The 17,828-nt window shown below is 42.9% G+C and overlaps 1 protein-coding gene across 6 annotated transcripts in view; it reads right to left on the reverse strand.

Moving 5' to 3' along the window:
- cd2ap (CD2-associated protein) overlaps positions 1 to 17,828 on the reverse strand; it is a 249,038-nt gene that overhangs the window by 111,227 nt on the left and 119,983 nt on the right. For 5 of the 6 annotated variants that reach the window (XM_070885236.1, XM_070885237.1, XM_070885238.1 and 2 more), the window contains one exon: positions 17,278 to 17,425. The exons of the other annotated variant lie outside the window; for it this stretch is intronic. In XM_070885236.1, coding sequence (XP_070741337.1) covers positions 17,278 to 17,425 — 148 coding nt within the window. The remainder of the gene's footprint in view (positions 1 to 17,277; positions 17,426 to 17,828) is intronic. 6 annotated transcript variants of the gene reach the window in all.

Below are 17,828 nucleotides of genomic sequence, written 5' to 3' on the forward strand. Positions count from 1 at the left end.
ACTGCCATAGCCGACAATCAGTATAATCAGGGAAATGAAGGAAGCAGCTTTTCCGTGGTACAAAAGGGACGGTCTGCACTTGGGCAGGACTGGAACTGATGTCCAAGGGGTAACATTTGTTAATGCAGTTCGGGAGTGTTTAAACTAATATGGCAGGGGGATGGGAACGTATGCAGCGAGATAGGGCGAAGTAATATGGAGTCAGAAACGGATGGCAGAAAGGTAAAAAGCAATAGTGGAAGGCCGAGTAAACAAAGGCAAGAAACAAGGGCCACACTACATCATAATTCTAAAAGGACAAAGGGTGTTAAAAAAACAAGCCTGAAGGCTTTGTGTCTTAATGCAAGAAGTATCTGCAATAAGGTGGATGAATTAACTGTGCAAATAGATGTTAACAGATATGATGTGATTGGGATTACAGAGACGTGGCTCCAGGATGATCAGGGCTGGGAACTCAACATCCAAGGGTATTCAACATTCAGGAAGGATAGAATAAAAGGAAAATGAGGTGGGGTAGCACTGTTGGTTAAAGAGGAGATTAATGCAATAGTTAGGAAGGACATTAGTTTGGATGATGTGGAATCTATATGGGTAGAACTGCAGAACACCAAAGGGCAAAAAACGTTAGTGGGAGTTGTGTACAGACTTCCAAATAGTAGAAGTGATGTTGGGGAGGGCATCAAACAGGAAATTAGGGGTGCATGCAATAAAGGTGCAGCAGTTATCATGGGTGACTTTAATATGCATATAGATTGGGATAACCAAACTGGAAGCAATACAGTGGAGGAGGATTTCCTGGAGTGCATAAGGAATGGTTTTCTAGACCAATGTCGAGGAACCAACTAGGGGGGAGGCCATCTAAGACTGGGTGTTGTGTAATGAGAGGATTAATTAGCATTGTGCGAGGCCCCTTGGGGAAGAGTGACCATAATATGGTGGAATTGTACATTAGGATGGAGAATGAAACAGTTAATTCAGAGACCATGGTCCAGAACTTAAAGAAGGGTAACTTTGAAGGTATGAGGCATGAATTGGCTAGGATAGATTGGCGAATGATACTTAAGGGGTTGACTGTGGATGGGCAATGGCAGACATTTAGAGACCGCATGGATAAACTACAACAATTGTACATCCCTGCTTGCGTAAAAATGAAAAAGGGAAGGTGGCTCAACCATGGCTATCAAGGGAAATCAGGGATAGTATTAAAGCCAAGGAAGTGGCATACAAATTGGCCAGAAATAGCAGTGAACCTGGGGACTGGGAGAAATTTAGAACTCAGCAGAGGAGGACAAAGGGTTTGATTAGGGCAGAGAAAATAGAGTACGAGAGGAAGCTTGCAGGGAACATTAAGACGGACTGCAAAAATTTCTATAGATATGTAAAGAGAAAAAGGTTAGTAAAGACAAACGTAGGTCCCCTGCAGTCAGAATCAGGGGAAGTCATAACAGGGAACAAAGAAATGGCAAACCAATTGAACAAGTACTTTGGTTCGGTATTCACTGAGGAGGACACAAACAACCTTCCGGATATAAAAGGGGTCAGAGGGTCTAGTAAGAAGGAGGAACTGAGGGAAATCCTTATTAGTCGTGAAATTGTGTTGGGGAAACTGATGGGATTGAAGGCCGATAAATCCCCAGGGCCTGATGGACTGCATCCCAGAGAACTTAAGGAGGTGGCCTTGGAAATAGCGGATACATTGACAGTCATTTTCCAACATTCCACAGACTCTGGATCAGTTCCTATCGAGTGGAGGGTAGCCAATGTAACCCCACTTTTTAAAAAAGGAGGGAGAGAGAAAACAGGGAATTACAGACCGGTCAGCCTAACATCAGTAGTGGGTAAAATGATGGAATCAATTATTAAGGAGGTCATAGCAGCGCATTTGGAAAGAAGTGACATGATAGGTCCAAGTCAGCATGGATTTGTGAAAGGGAAATCATGCTCGACAAATTTTCTGGAATTTTTTGAGGATGTTTCCAGTAGAGTGGACAAGGGAGAACCAGTTGATGTGGTATATTTGGACTTTTAGAAGGCTTTCGACAAGGTCCCACACAAGAGATTAATGTGCAAAGTTAAAGCACAAGCGATTGGGGGTAGTGTGCTGACATGGATTGAGAACTGGTTGTCAGACAGGAAGCAAAGAGTAGGTGTAAATGGGTACTTTTCAGAATGGCAGGCAGTAACTCATGGGGTACCACAAGGTTCTGTGCTGGGGCCCCAGCTGTTTACATTGTACATTAATGATTTAGACCAGTGGATTAAATGTAGTATCTCCAAATTTGCGGATGATACTAAATTGGGTGGCAGTGTGAGCTGCGAGGATGCTGCTATGAGGCTGCAGAGTGACTTGGATAGGTTAGGTGAGTGGGCAAATGCATGGCAGATGAAGTATAATGTGGATAAATGTGAGGTTATCCACTTTGGTGGTAAAAACAGAGAGACAGACTATTATCTGAATGATGACAGATTAGGAAAAGGGGAGGTGCAATGAGACCTGGGTGTCATGGTACATCAGTCATTGAAGGTTGGTATGCAGGTACAGCAGGCGGTTAAGAAAGTAAATTGCATGTTGGCCTTCATAGCGAGGGGATTTGAGTACAGGGGCAGGGTGGTGTTGCTACAGTTGTACAGGGCCTTGGTGAGGCCACACCTGGAGTATTGTGTACAGTTTTGGTCTCCTAACTTGAGGAAGGACATTCTTGCTATTGAGGGAGTGCAGCGAAGGTTCACCAGACTGATTCCCGGGATGGCGGGACTGACATATCAAGAAAGACTGGATCAACTGGGCTTGTATTCACTGGAGTTCAGAAGAATGAGAGGGGATCTCATAGAAACGTTTAAAATTCTGACGGCTTTCGACAGGTTAGATGCAGGAAGAATGTTCCCAATGTTGGGGAAGTCCAGAACCAGGGGTCACAGTCCAAGGATAAGGGGTAAGCCATTTAGGACCGAGATGAGGAGAAACTTCTTCACCCAGAGAGTGGTGAACCTGTGGAATTCTCTACCACAGAAAGATGTTGTGGCCAATTCACTAAATATACTCAGGAAGGAGTTAGATGAAGTCCTTACTACTAGGAGGATCAAGGGGTATGACGAGAAAGCAGGAATGGGGTACTGAAATTGCATGTTCAGCCATTGCATGTTCAGCCATGACCTCATTGAATGGCTGTGCAGGCTCGAAGGGCCGAATGGCCTACTCCTGCACCTATTTTCTAGGTTTCTATGTAATATTCCTGTTAAATATCCCGTTAAAAGTTCGATCTTTTTGGATTAGATGTAACTGGGGTTTTAACAGCTTATCACCTGCTAAACATATGTAATGGCACTGAAAAACAAATTTTAATTTTGTGGCGTGTCAAATTTATCCATTTTAATCAAAAATTGAATTTAAAATATTTTTTAAAAATTAAGTTTGTTCATATTTCAGGTTTACCTTTACCCCATACAAGAACAGCAATGTTTGTTTTGCTCTATAACATTTTAGAAAAGTTAGAATCAATGGAGCTTATTCACTTCCTGGCGCGGTCTGTAAGAATTCTGCATTGTGATTGGCTTGTCGACATCATAGCAGCTCGCGCTATGGGATTCCCACGTGTGGATTTCAACTGCATGTCAGAAAATCCAAACTTCTCACCAGAGTTTGCAAGATCTTTGTGGGAAGCTTACTTCGGGGCCAGCAGCAAATACCTTTGCTTTGGCACTGACCGCAAATTATGGGGCATTATACGTTGTTTTACAATAACCCACATTAACCCATCGGCTGTTCCTAAATTCCACTGCAGTCCAACAGACTAGTACATACACTTCTTCATTGGCCAAATGTGACATTACTCAAAGCAGTTTGCTAATTTCCTATTTAAAATACAAAACAAACAATAAAGATGCATATACATCTGATTTGTCGGAGAATAATCCCAATAAAGTGAATTAATTCTTCAAGTCTTTCTTAAAGAAAAATGTGTCAGAGGACACAATATATAATTTATCACCCATAACACACAAGTATAGAAATGTAGATGTATGACATTTAATGTAATCCACTGGATTTCAATTTTAAAAAATTTTAAGTTTCACAAGTGAAAACAGTATTTTCTCCCGTAAAAGAGGAAGAGCTCGAGCGACTGCAATGGTAACCCTGAAGTGGGGGACACAGCAAATGAATGGTCTTTTCCAAGCATAACTGCTACTCTCTCGATTGCTCAGATTTGGAAAGCTTCATGCTGGTAGTAGGGAAATTACTGCTCCTGATCAGAATTTAGCAATCATTTCTGGAAGTGCACATTTGCTGGCAGTCAGGCAAGCACAGGATTGAACTTGTCTGCTATTTAATTAAACTCGTGAAGGGGGATTCCAAATATGTTCATTCTACCAAATAGTAGTCAAAAAAGTTAAAACATCGCCTGCCTCACCACAATTTATACCATGTGCAGAAATGATCATCAAAGTGACTACACCTAAATCATTCCCCATTTTTCTATATCTGCCAAGAAACACTCACTCATTGTCGAGCTGGTGCAAGGTGGTGACAACAGTGAAGAGGACAATTGGATTGGATGTCACCAAGGTCCAGATCGGTGACTGGAATGTGGGCAGGTACAGCAGGAGTGGTGAGGTCAGGTTGAAGGAGCAGAGAGTGATCATGAAGCGACGTGATTAGGGCCCAGGAGAGGAGTGAGTTCGGGGCCCAGCAGAGGCATGGGCCCTGGAGCAGCACGGGCCAGTCCACACTGAGACATGTGTGCGCACTAGGTCCGTGCAGCTGAGCTGGTCTCCAGTTGTGTTGGTTAATCCTTGCCACTGGACCAAGACCTAGCTCTGTCAAGCCCCTGTGGAGGCTGGTGTGCAAAGGCGAGCACACGTTAAAAAAATCCACGCACAGGCACCTTCCACCCTTCAACATGTAGTTCGGGACCTGGAATATTTAGGTCCTTCATCGAAACACCTGTGAACTTATCCCTTTTTGGTGTGGAAGCAAGTCATCCTCAATACGAGGGACCGCCTAAGAAAACTCATTGTGAACCTCAATTCATGTACATTGCAAATATTACTTCTGCAGAGGTATAGAACAGAGCACTGAAGGTGGATTAAGAAAACCAACATTTAAGGTTCTAATCATAAAAATCAAATTCCTGATTAAATAAATCAAAGATCTGAAAGCTGCTGCAGATGCAGTAATTTGGAGATTTATTCCCCTCATTTATTAAAAAGGTCCCCATTAAGGAACTCCTGGAATTTTTGGAAGGAAATATTGAAACCACGATGCACTAAAATTTCTCTGATGCTTTTCATCAGAACAGCCCACCTCTGGATTATTGGCTGCCAAAACTAGGGAACAGATCTATGTGGTCCCCGAGTAGATGCCAGGGAGTCTGAGCAATCAGATTTCAATCCGCTGCGAGAACATCATTTCTGATTCGGACAAATATTTAGCACACTTTTCCTTAAGGCATCCGATGGTTTCTTTTCAAAGTCAGAACTTGAGGTCCCTAGGAATGTATCCAAATTTGCCCCCAGTTTCTGGGGTAAAGTCGGTTTTCCCAAGTAGTCAGTGTCAGTGGGCCCAAAAGTGTCGGAGCAGCCCGAATGGGCCCGAAGAGGCGGCGTGGCCTGAGCAGGCCCGTCGGCGCCCCAGAGAGAGCGTTGAGCAGAGGAGTGGCCGGCCCGAGGACGCGGCCTGCCGGCCCAACCCCAGGGAGGGAGCGCTATGGGGAGAAGCAGCCAGCCTGATGACTGTAGCTGCAGGAGTTCCAGCAGGGCAAGGAGGAGAAAGATTATATTGGCAAGTACCCAGTACTAATTTTTTTTTTTTTAAATTGTATGTTCCGAGACCGGGGAAAGGAGGATTTTGACCGGCATGTGCATGAGTCACCCGGTGGTCGGGAATGGTGCCGGATAAGGGAGTCCCGGAGAAGAGAGGTTCAACTTGTACTGAATTACACAGTAGAAGCAGAGACAACAAAGGTACTACTGTATATATCGAAGGTACCACTGTATATTCCGAAAACACTGAAGCCTCGAGTGATCAAATAATTTTCACTGTTCCTTGGAAAACAAGTTTTAGTCCTTGGGAAAACAGACTTTGCCCCAGAAACTGTGGGTGCAATGAAATTCTTGACTGAAGACTGCTTATAAACACCAATTAACTGTTCCAGTGTTTGTCTAGATTTCAGCTCCCAGATATCTGTGGGTTAATCCAATATGTAGGCCACACAGATCCAAAAAATCCAAGATTCAATCATGAACTGTCCTTGGTGGTGTAATCTTTGTCAGTTTGAGGAAGTTACAATTTGTCTCAGGGTCCCCAAGGGCACATTCACATAATTGTAATGCTGATGAAAAGCTATTTAACTCCACACCAATGCTGAAGTTGCAGTGCAAAAGGAACCATAATCCAGATCAGGGCCTCACCCGACACCAGAACAAAGTGAAACTCCGAAGAGACCGTCTCACTCTGCTTTGATGTCGGTTCGGGCCTCTTCACCCGATTTATACTCAACAATTTTAGTGTTGGTGCGGAGGACAGACAGCGACACACCAACACAATTAGTGTGAATTTACCATAGAAACATAGAAAATAGGTGCAGGAGTCGACCATTCAGCCCTACAAGCCTGCACCACCATTCAATCAGATCATGGCTGATCATTCACCTCAGTACCCCTTTCCTGCTTTCTCTCCAAACCCCTTGATCCCTTTAGCCGTAAGGGCCATATCTAACTCCCTCTTGAATATATCTCATGAACTGGCATCAACAACTCTCTGCAGTAGGGAACGCCACAGGTTAACAACTCTCTGAGTGAAGACTTTTCTCCTCATCTCAGTCCTAAATGTCTTACCCTTATCCCCTGGTTCTGGACTTCCCCAACATCAGGAACATTCTGCCCACATCTAACCTGTCCAGTCCCATCAGTATCTTGCACGTTTCTATGAGATCCCCTCTCATCCTTCTAACTCCAAAGTATAAAGGCCCAATTGCTCCAGTCTCTCCTCATACATCAGTCCAGCCATCCCTGGAATCAGTCTGGTGAACCTTCACTGCACTCTCTCAATAGCAAGTACATCCTTCCTCAGATTAGGAGACCAAAACTGAACACAATATTCCAGGTGAGGCCTCACCAAGGCCCTGTACAATTGCAGTAAGACCTCCCTGCTCCTATACTCAAATCCCCTAGCTATGAAGGCCAACATGCCATTTGCCTTCTTCACCGCCTGCTGTACCTGCATGCCAACTTTCAATGACTGATGAACCATGACACCCAGGTCTCGTCGCACCTCCCCTTTTCCTAATCTTCCGCCATTCAGATAATATTCTGCCTTTCTGTTTTTGCCACCAAAGTGTAAACCTCACATTTATCCACATTATAATGCATCTGCCATGCATTTGCCCACTCACCTAACCTGTCCAAATCACCCTGCAGCCTCTTCGCACCCTCCTCACAGCTCACACCGCCACCCAGTTTAGTGTCATCTGCAAACTTGGAGATATTACACTCAATTCCTTCATCCAAATCATTAATGTATATTGTAAAGAACTGGGGTCCCACACTGAGCCCACTCGTCACTGCCTCCCATTCTGAAAAGGACCCATTTATCCCAACTCTCTGCTTCCTGTCTGCCAACCAATTCTCTATAAACACGCCAGTACATTACCCCAATACCGTGTGCTTTGATTTTGCACACCAATCTCTTATGTGGGACCTTGTCAAAGGCCTTCTGAAAGTCCAAATACACCACACCCACTGGTTCTCCCTTGTCCACTCTACTCGTTACATCTTCAAAACATTCCAGAAGATTTGTCAAGCATGATTTCCCTTTCATAAATCCATGTTGACTTGGACCAATCCTGTCACTGCTTTCCAAATGCGCTGCTATTTCATCCTTAATAATTGATTCCAACATTTTCCCCACTACTGATGTCAGGCTAACCGGTCTATAATTACCCGTTTTCTCTCTCCCTCCTTTTTTAAAAAGTGGTGTTACATTAGCTACCCTCCAGTCCGCAGGAACTGATCCAGTGTCGATAGACTGTTGGAAAATGATCACCAATGCATCCACTATTTCTAGGGCCACTTCCTTAAGTACTCTGGGATGCAATCAGGCCCCGGGGATTTATCAGCCTTCAACCCCATCAATTTCCCCAACACAATTTCCCACCGAATAAGGATATCCTTCAGTTCCTCCTTCTCACTCGACCCTCGGTCCCCTAGTACAGCCGGAAGGTTATTTGTGTCTTCCTTCGTGAAGACAGAATCGAAGTATTTGTTCAATTGGTCTGCCATTTCTTTGTACCCCATTATAAATTCACGTGAGTTTGACTGCAAGGGACCTATGTTTGTCTTCACTAATCTTTTTCTCTTCACTTTTCTATAGAAGCTTTGCAGTCGGTTTTTATGTTCCCCGTGAGCTTCCTCTCGAAATCTATTTTCCCCTTCCTAATTAAACCCTTTGTCCTCCTCTGCTGAATTCTAAATTTCTCCATACGTTAACTATATTAACAAGAGGAGAAAAAAGGCTGTAGTCCCTGCGCCAATTCACTATCTGGTGCTAGGAGCTGGAAAAATATATATGAATATAAAGCCAAGGGCAGCATTGGGCTTAGCTGTGCAGGTGACAGGACTTATCGATTAAGTCAGCATAACCTGTAGGACTGCACACTAGCATTGGCCACAGCCTCCAGGAAAAGGCTCAGAAGGAAAAAAAAACAGGAAGCCAGTGGGGTGGGAAGGCGCTGAGGGGAGCTATTTCCTGGACATTCTTAAGTGAAACATGTTTACCCAGAGTGGGTGCAATATGGAACTCGGTACCACAAAGAGTAGCTGAGACGATTAGCATAGATGCATTTAAGGGGAAGCTAGATAATCACACGAGGGAGAAAGAATAGCAGGATATGTTGATGGGATTAGAAGAGTGCGAGGTGATGTGTGTGGAGCATAAACACTGCATGGATCTGTTGGGGTGAATGGCCTGCTTCTGTGCTGCAAATACTATAACATGAGGGAAAAAATAAGCTGGTTATGGCCTACATGCACTTATGTGATGTCCAAAGAGGTTTATCTAGAATAACAATGCAATACTGTATTGGTATCATGTTTGAAATTCTACACTAAATAGTGGGTAGGCCAAAGCGATTGCCTCCAGCACAAACTCCGTTATCTCGGAACCGACTTCATCCCTTTCCCTGACTGAGGCTGAAACAGACTGTGTGTTACCTTACCAACCTACTTGACCCAGAGCAGAGCTTCCGACCCCATATTCTCTCCACCTCCAAGACCGCCTACTTCCACCTCCATAACATTACCCATCTCTGCCTCTGCTTCAGCTCATCTGCTGCTGAAACCCTCATCCATGCCGTTGTTACCCTTCGACTAGACTATTCCAATGTTCTCCTGGCCAACCTCCCATCGTACACCCATCATAAACTTGAGCTCATGCAAAACTCTGCTGCCCATATCCTAACTCTCACCAGGTCCTATTCACCCATCATCCCTGTGCTCACTGACCTATATTGGCTTCTGGTCCAGCAACACCTCTATTTTAAAATTCTAATCCTGGTTTTAAATCCCTCCATGGCTGTGCTCCTCCCCATCTCCAATGTCCTCTAACCCTACAACTCTCCGAGATCACTGTACTCCTCAAATTCTGGCCTCTCGCGCACACCTGATTTTCTTCGCTCGACCATAAGCGGCCGTGCCTTCAGCTGCTTAAGCCCCAAGCTCGAATTTCCTCCATAAACCTCTCTACCTCGCTCTCCTTTAGAATGCTCCTTTAAACCTACCTCTTTGACCAAGTTTTTGGTCACTTATCCCAATATTTCCTTTTGTAGCTCAGTGTCAGATTCTGTTTGATAACACTCCTATGAAGTGCCTTCAGATGTTTTGTCATTGTTGTTGCTGATGATGATAAGTCCAAAAGTGAGATTTCCTGGAGTAATTCTTAAGGTGGAGTTGCATCTTTGTTCATTTATCTATGCACGATTTTGCCCCCCGATTATAATTGCTATCTGAGAACTATTCCCCATGTTGGGATTGTTTGGTTCCACTGCAATTTCAGATTTTCTCTCCCCAACGATCATCCTAAAAACACTTCTCTTAGTATTTCTATCAAGTCAGGAGAGACAATATAACAATTTTCAAGGGGGTGCAGGGAGAGAGAGACCTGGGGTGCATGTACACTAATCTTGGAAGGTTGCAGGACAAGTTGACAAGGCCGTTAAAAAAGCAAACAGGATCCTTGGCTTTATAAATAGAGGCAGAGTACAAAGGCAAGGAAGCTATTCTAAGCCTTTATATAACAGTAGTTCGGCTTCAGCTGGAGTACGGTGTTTATTTCTGGGCGCCACAGTTTTGGAAGAATTTCAAGGCCTTAGAGAAGGTGCAGAAGATATTTACTAGAATGTTCTCCCTAGAGCAGAGAAGCCTAAGCGGAGATTTTAGCGTTGTTCAAATTCAAAAAGGATTTTGAAAGAGTAAATAAGTAGAAACCGTTTCCAGCGGCAAAAGGGTCAGTAACCGGAGGGCATGGATTTAAGGTAATTGGCAAAAGAACCAGAAGTGAAATGAGGAAAAAAATCGTTAAGTAAATGTTTTATGATGATCTGGAATGCACTGTCTGAAAAGCGAGTGAAAGCAGACTCAATATTAACGTTCCAAGGAGAATTGGATAAATAATTGAAGGGGAAAATTGTAAAGGACTATGGGAAAAGAGCAGGGGAGTGGGACTAATTGGGTAGTTCGACTAAAGAGCCGATAAAGGCAAAATGGGACGAATGGCCTTTTGTAATGTATCATCCCATGATTTGTGATTCTAATTATCTTGGGACATTGTATTATATTAAAGGTGCTATATAAATGCAAGCTGTTGTCCAAGTACAGGTGGAGATTTAAGCTGCTTGAATTATTCAAAATTTTAACTTTGTCATCAAGGGAAAAATACATTATGCTATTAACACAGAATTGGTAGCCAGTGAAGAGCTGCTCCTATGCTCAATAATCTCACTGCACTCAAATACCAACATCTTAAGAAAAGGAAACTGAATTTACTACTTGGGTCATGAACTTGAGGGAGGTGGTGGGTTGTAAAAAATAATGGCTACTTTTACTATGTAAAAATGAAGCCAACAAAGTTTCACAAGCTATCACTATAGAAGCTGTCCATTGGTTGCTCTAATGCTTGGCTAACAAAGAGCTTGTGCAATTTTATTCAGTCATGTAGCTTACAGTTTGTAAGTCTATGATGCAAAGCGTGGTCACGCTGCACCTTCCCCTCCTCATTATTACAGGCAATTATCAGTGAGCAAAATCGACTCATTACCAGGAAAGCAATTGCTTAAACTGTACTGGCTATGCCCTTGGGCAAGTTTTATCTACATACAGATACCTATAGAATTCTTCATGCAGCATGAAACTACTTCCAAAATGCGGAGTATGGAATTCCATGATTTGTTTTTTTGGTCTATGGAGCAATACTCAATGCATGGTTAAGTAACCTCAGCCTTGCTTACCTGGAAATAAAAAAAACTACAACCCAAAGACCCATTTAAATGCTTTGGTTTTACATCTCAAAAAAGCAAAGGGAACCAGAGACAGTACATGCACAGTTCATTGATATGGAGGAGGCGCTTTTTTTATCCTTCTCTTTCTACCTCGACCCACCACCCACACGCTATTAAACTGTGGAGGGGATCACAGTCAAGTACAATCCTGTTCTCACTGGTCTCAGGGAATAATGGAGGCATGTGAAAAAGGAACGGCAGTAATCATGGGGGATTTTAACCTACATATCGATTGGTCAAATCAAATTGCACGGGGTAGCCTGGAGGAGGAATTCATAGAATGCATACAGGATTGTTTCTTAGAACAGTATGTTACAGAACCTACAAGGGAGAAAGCTATCTTAGATTTTGTCCTGTGTAATGAGACAGGAATAATAAACAATCTCCAAGTAAAAGATCCTCTCGGAATGAGTGATCACAGTATGGTTGAATTTGTAATACAGATTGAGAGTGAGGAAGTCGTGTTTCAAACGAGCATACTATGCTTAAACAAAGGGGACTACAGTGAGATGAGAGCAGAGTTGGCTAAAGTAGACTGGAAACACAGACTAAACGGTGGCACAATTAAGGAACAGTGGAGGACTTTGAAGGAGCTCTTTCATAGTGCTCAACAAAAATATATTCCAGTGAAAAAGAAGGGCGGTAAGAGAAGGGATAACCAGCCATGGATAACCAAGGAAATAAAGGAGAGTATCAAATTAAAAACCAATGCATATAAGGTGGCCAAGGTTAGTGGGAAAATCGAAGATTGGGAAAATTTTAAACGACAGCAAAGAATGACTAAGAAAGCAAGAAAGAAAGGAAAGATAGATTTCGAAAGTAAACTTGCACAAAACATAAAAACGGATAGTAAAAGCTTTTACAGATATATAAAACAGAAAAGAGTGACTAAAGTAAATGTTGGCCCCTGAGAAGATGAGAAGGGGGATTTAATAATGGGAAATGTGGAAATGGCCGAGACCTTAAACAATTATTTTGCTTTGGTCTTCACAGTGGAAGACACAGAAACGTACCAGAAAGTGCTGGTCACAGGAATGTGGGAAGGGAGGACCTTGAGATAATCACTATCACTAGGGGGTTAGTGCTGGACAGGCTAATGGGACTCAAGGTAGACAAGTCCCCTGGTCCTGATGAAATGCATCCCAGGGTATTAAAAGAGATGGCAGAAGTTATAGCAGATGCATTCATTATAATCTACCAAAATTCTCTGGACTCTGGGGAGGTACCAGCGGATTGGAAAGCAGCTAATGTAACGCCTCTGTTTAAAAAAGGGGGCAGACAAAAGGCAGGTAACTATAGGCCGGTTAGTTTAACATCTGTAGTGGGGAAAATGCTTGAAACTATTGAGGAAGAAATAGCGGGACATCTGGCTAGGAATAGTGCAATCAAGCAGACGCAGCATGGATTCATGAAGGGGAAGTCACTAACTTACTTACTGGAATTCTTTGAGGATATAACGAGCATGGTGGTTAGAGGTGTACCGATGGATGTGGTGTATTTAGATTTTCAAAAGGCATTCGATAAGGTGCCACACAAAAGGTTACTGCAGAAGATAAAGGTACGCGGAGTCAGTGGAAATGTATTAGCATGGATAAAGAATTGGCTGGCTAACAGAAAGCAGAGAGTCGGGATAAATGGGTCCTTTTCAGGTTGGAAATCAGTGGTTAGTGGTGTGCCACAGGGATCGGTGCTGGGACCACAACTGTTTACAATATACATAGATGACCTGGAAGAGGGGACAGAGTGTAGTGTAACAAAATTTGCAGATGACACAAAGATTAGTGGGAAAGCGGGTTGTGTAGAGGTCAGAGAGAGGCTGCAAAGAGATTTAGATAGGTTAAGCAAATGGGCTAAGATTTGGCAGATGGAATACAAGGTCGGAAAATGTGAGGTCATCCACCTTGGGGGGGGGGGAAAAACAGTAAAAGGGATTATTATTTGAATGGGGAGAAATTACAACATGCTGCGGTGCAGAGGGACCTGGGGGTCCTTGTGCATGAATCCCAAAAAGTTAGTTTGCAGGTGCAGCAGGTAATCAGGAAGGCAAATGGAATGTTGGCCTTCATTGCGAAAGGGATGGAGTGCAAAAGCAGGGTGGTCCTTCTGCTACTGTACAGGGTATTGGTGAGGCCGCACCTGGAGTACTGCGTGCAGTTTTGGTCACTTTACTTAAGGAAGGATATACTAGCTTTGGAGGGGGTACAGAGACGATTCACTAGGCTAATTCCGGAGATGAGGGGGTTACCTTATGATAGATTGAATAGACTGAGTCTTTACTCATTGGAGTTCAGAAGGATGAGGGGTGATCTTATAGAAACATTTAAAATAATGAAAGGGATAGACAAGATAGAGGCAGAGAGGTTGTTTCCACTGGGCGGGGAGACTAGAACTAGGGGGCACAGCCTCAAAATACGGGGGAGCCAATTTAAAACCGAGTTGAGAAGGAATTTCTTCTCCCAGAGGGTTGTGAATCTGTGGAATTCTCTGCCCAAGGAAGCAGTTGAGGCTAGCTCATTTGAATACATTCAAGTCACCGACAGATAGATTTTTAACCAATAAGGGAATTAAGGTTTATGGGGAGCGGGCGGGTAAGTGGAGCTGAGTCCATGGCCAGATCAGCCATGATCTTGTTGAATGGCGGAGCAGGCTCGAGGGGCGAGATGGCCTACTCCTGTTCCTAATTCTTATGTTCTTATGTAGCCACACCCATGTTCTACCAGCAATCATTGAATAATCATTAGGAGCTAGCATTTCAAATACTTGTCCTGTTTGCAATTGTATTTTTCATTTTTAATATATGGACAGTTATTTAATTCCACTGTTGACCACTATCTAAATGTTACATAGTCCCCTTTCTTGCATTTCAAATGATTTCTCCTTCCCTAGTCCAAGTTGCACTAAGCATAATTACAGCACACCATATGACATTAACCAACACAGACCAGAATTGAGACTTTAAAGATGCCCAATGTTCCTGTAATGTGGTACACGATTAATTGCTGTAACAGCATCTCTCAGAGAAAGCATGATTGAGCCAATTTGTTCCAGAGCCTCAGTATTTTGGCTCTGACTCTCTCTCTCTCTCTCTCTCTCTCTTTCTCTCGATCACACAGATCATCGATCTTTACAACTAAGGTCTCTGAAGCAATAATAACTAATGGGGATATCTTTAATTCCTTTACATTGTAGGAAGGGAGACAATGTAGGAGATTTTCTACAGGAAAACCCCCAAGGAAATTCATCCCAAAGGTGTCTTCCGCATCTATTTTTTTTCTTCTTGGTCCCTGAATTCCCATCAGAAATTATCCTTGCTGCAATGAAGATTAAGAACAGTTTAGTAAGATGGCACAACCTTGTACTCTCGTTACAGAACAGTGATTTTCAAACTTTACTGTCTGAGGGAACTGATGCACAGACATTGGGGCGGTCCCTGTCCTAGGGCCAGAATTCCAGAAAAGAGGTTTATCCATCTACATCAAGAAAAATCTTACAGCAAGTCGACAACTTTAAAGAACACACACGATGAGCTTTTCGTTCCAAAGAACACATGTCTTTTTTCCAGACTGTGTTTTGCCTTGAAATGAAAGCTTTCTTCATAAAATTCATATTTTGTACTACCACCAATACTCAGTATAATACTTTAATGCAGTACTGAGGGAGTACTGCACTGTCAGAGGTGCCATCTTTCAGATGAAACAATTAAACTGAGACTGTCTGCCCTCAGGTGTATGCAAATGGTCCCATGCAGTATTCGATGAAACCAGCTAACATTTATCCCTCAACCACCACTAAAACAGATTATTTGATCGTTTATACATTCTGCTTGTGTGACCTTGGCAAATTGGCAGCCACATTTTCCTGCATTACAAGAGTGACTACACTTCAAAAGTACCTCATTGGCTGTGGAGTACTTTGAGACATCCTGAGGCTGTGAAAGGTGTTGTTCTTGGGGGTAAATCTGAATGCTAATAGTTCTCATCCTCCGGTACATTACCAATCACACACTTCATTGCTGAAATTTAAATGGAGCAAAGAATTCTAAAAAGACAAAATCCTTTCTGCTTCTCGCTATTGATTGCTGCTGAATGTTAATGGTTCTCCACATCATGGATGGACCTCTAAAACCAGCAGCAGTGTAATCCCATCAGCACAAAGGCAGTGCTATCCCAGTTGAATAAAGTCATTAAGTTGAACATAGGCTTTCCACTGCCCCACCCGGGACTGGAATGGATGAATTTAAAAGTCGAATAGCCTTCAGATTTTCAATCAAATCAATTACTGCTCATGTCAGGTTGTGAAATGACCAAAATGCAATAAAAAGTACGACACTTATGAGCTTAAAATTAGTTTTTAGCATTCAGTTATTTACCATATGATTGCAACATATCAAAACTTTGTTGGATAATAAAACAAAATGCATCACAGATAAACAAGGTCAGCATGATTAACCAAGTGGCAATAAAAGTTTGAACTGAGCCATTGCTCCCCCTCCCTAGGTTCAATTTCAGCAGTTAACTTATATGATGAGAATTCACATGGCAGCAAGATATTCAATAAGCAAAACCTTTCTCGCTGCTACTGCAGTGCTCTAACAATATCCTAATCCCAAAATTGTTGGATCCTCCAGCTAAAGCTGGGCTTGGGATGAAAAGGGATGGAAAAGTGGTATCTATCCTATTTTGAAAAGAATAATGTGCATAAAACGTGAAGCAAATTAAAAACATGAGAGATTCTCTATATTCTGTAAATACAGCTATGAAAAGCTGTATAACCATTTCCAGGACAGTAGATATTCAAAACAAAATCATCATCATAGGCAGTCCCTTGAAATCGAAGAAGATTTGCTTCCACTCGAAAAGTGAGTTCTTATGTGTCCGAGCAGTCCAATACAGGAATTACAGTCTCTGTCACAGATGGCACAGACAGTCTTGGAAGGAAAAGGTGGACGGGTTTGCCGTACGCTCCTTCCGCTGCCTGTGCTTCTTTTCTACATGTTCTCGGCGATGAGACTCGAGATACTCAGTGCCCTCAGTGCTCTTCAGCCAGGGACTCCCAGGTGTCGGCGGTGATGTTGCACTTTATCAAGGAGGCTTTGAGGGCATCCTTGAAACGTTTCCTCTGTCCACCTGGGGCTCGCTCGTCATGTCGGAGTTCCAAGTAGAGCACTTACTTTGGGAGTCTTGTGTCAGGCATGCGAACAACGTGGCCCGCCCAACGGAGCTGGTCGAGTGTGGTCAGTGCTTCGATGCTGGGGATGTTCGTCTGATTGAGGATGCTAACATTGGTGTGTCTGTCCTCCCAGGGCATTTGCAAGATCTTGCGGAGACATCATTGGTGGTATTTCCCCAGCGATTTGAGGTGTCTACTGTATATGGTCCACGTCCCTGAGCCATACAGGAGGGCGGGTATCACTACAGCCCTGTAGACCATGAGCTTCATGCGAGATTTAAAGACTTGATCTTCGAACATACTCTTCCCTCAGGCGGCCAAAGGTTGCGCTGGCGCACTGGAGGCAGTGTTGGACCTCGTCATCGAAGTCTGCCCTTGCTGATAATAGGCTCCAAAATATATAAACTTTAAACTACCAAATGCAATTTATCAATTGTGCAAGATAATTTTTAGATTGTTAACAGTACCAGTGCGCATATTGGCAACGACCAGAGTAGTTCTGGTATAATACTCATTCTGTACCTCAAAGCACAATCAATAATAAAAGTAATATACTTACTTCTTCTGAGAGACTTGGGTTGAGGTGGGAACCCACCAACTGGGAACCCAAAAGTACTCATGCGCTGTACCAGATTGGCGACATTTCCAGATTTTTCTCGTTTAATCACTGGATTTTCTTCTTTTGTTTCTCCATCTTTTTTTATTTCCTATAAAAAAGGAAAAAAATGTTCCTTATTTGTCATAAAACAGTAATCGGTATACAAGACTTTGCTAGAAGTCCCACAAGAAAGTTGAAGATACTACCGTATTGCATCATTTCCTCAGCAAAAAATATTCAACTGGGTGACCTTCTATTCTCCAAGGGGATGGGAGTGCTGAGGGATTGTGAAAGTTTAAAATAGCTGATGTGCAAAATTGACAACAAATGAGTAATTTACATTTTTCACCTGCAAGCATTCAAGTACACTCGATAAGTTCTGCCAGTCAACATCTTGTCACAAACACAATCTTCAATAAGCAGATTCAAAATGCAAACTTACCATTCATGTACTCTGCTTTCCAAGAATATCCCTTAAACTTCTGCATGCAAAATTATAAATAGTGACAAGC

The sequence above is a fragment of the Pristiophorus japonicus genome, chromosome 7, assembly GCF_044704955.1.
Source record: "Pristiophorus japonicus isolate sPriJap1 chromosome 7, sPriJap1.hap1, whole genome shotgun sequence".
NCBI classification, from domain to species: Eukaryota; Metazoa; Chordata; class Chondrichthyes; family Pristiophoridae; genus Pristiophorus; species Pristiophorus japonicus.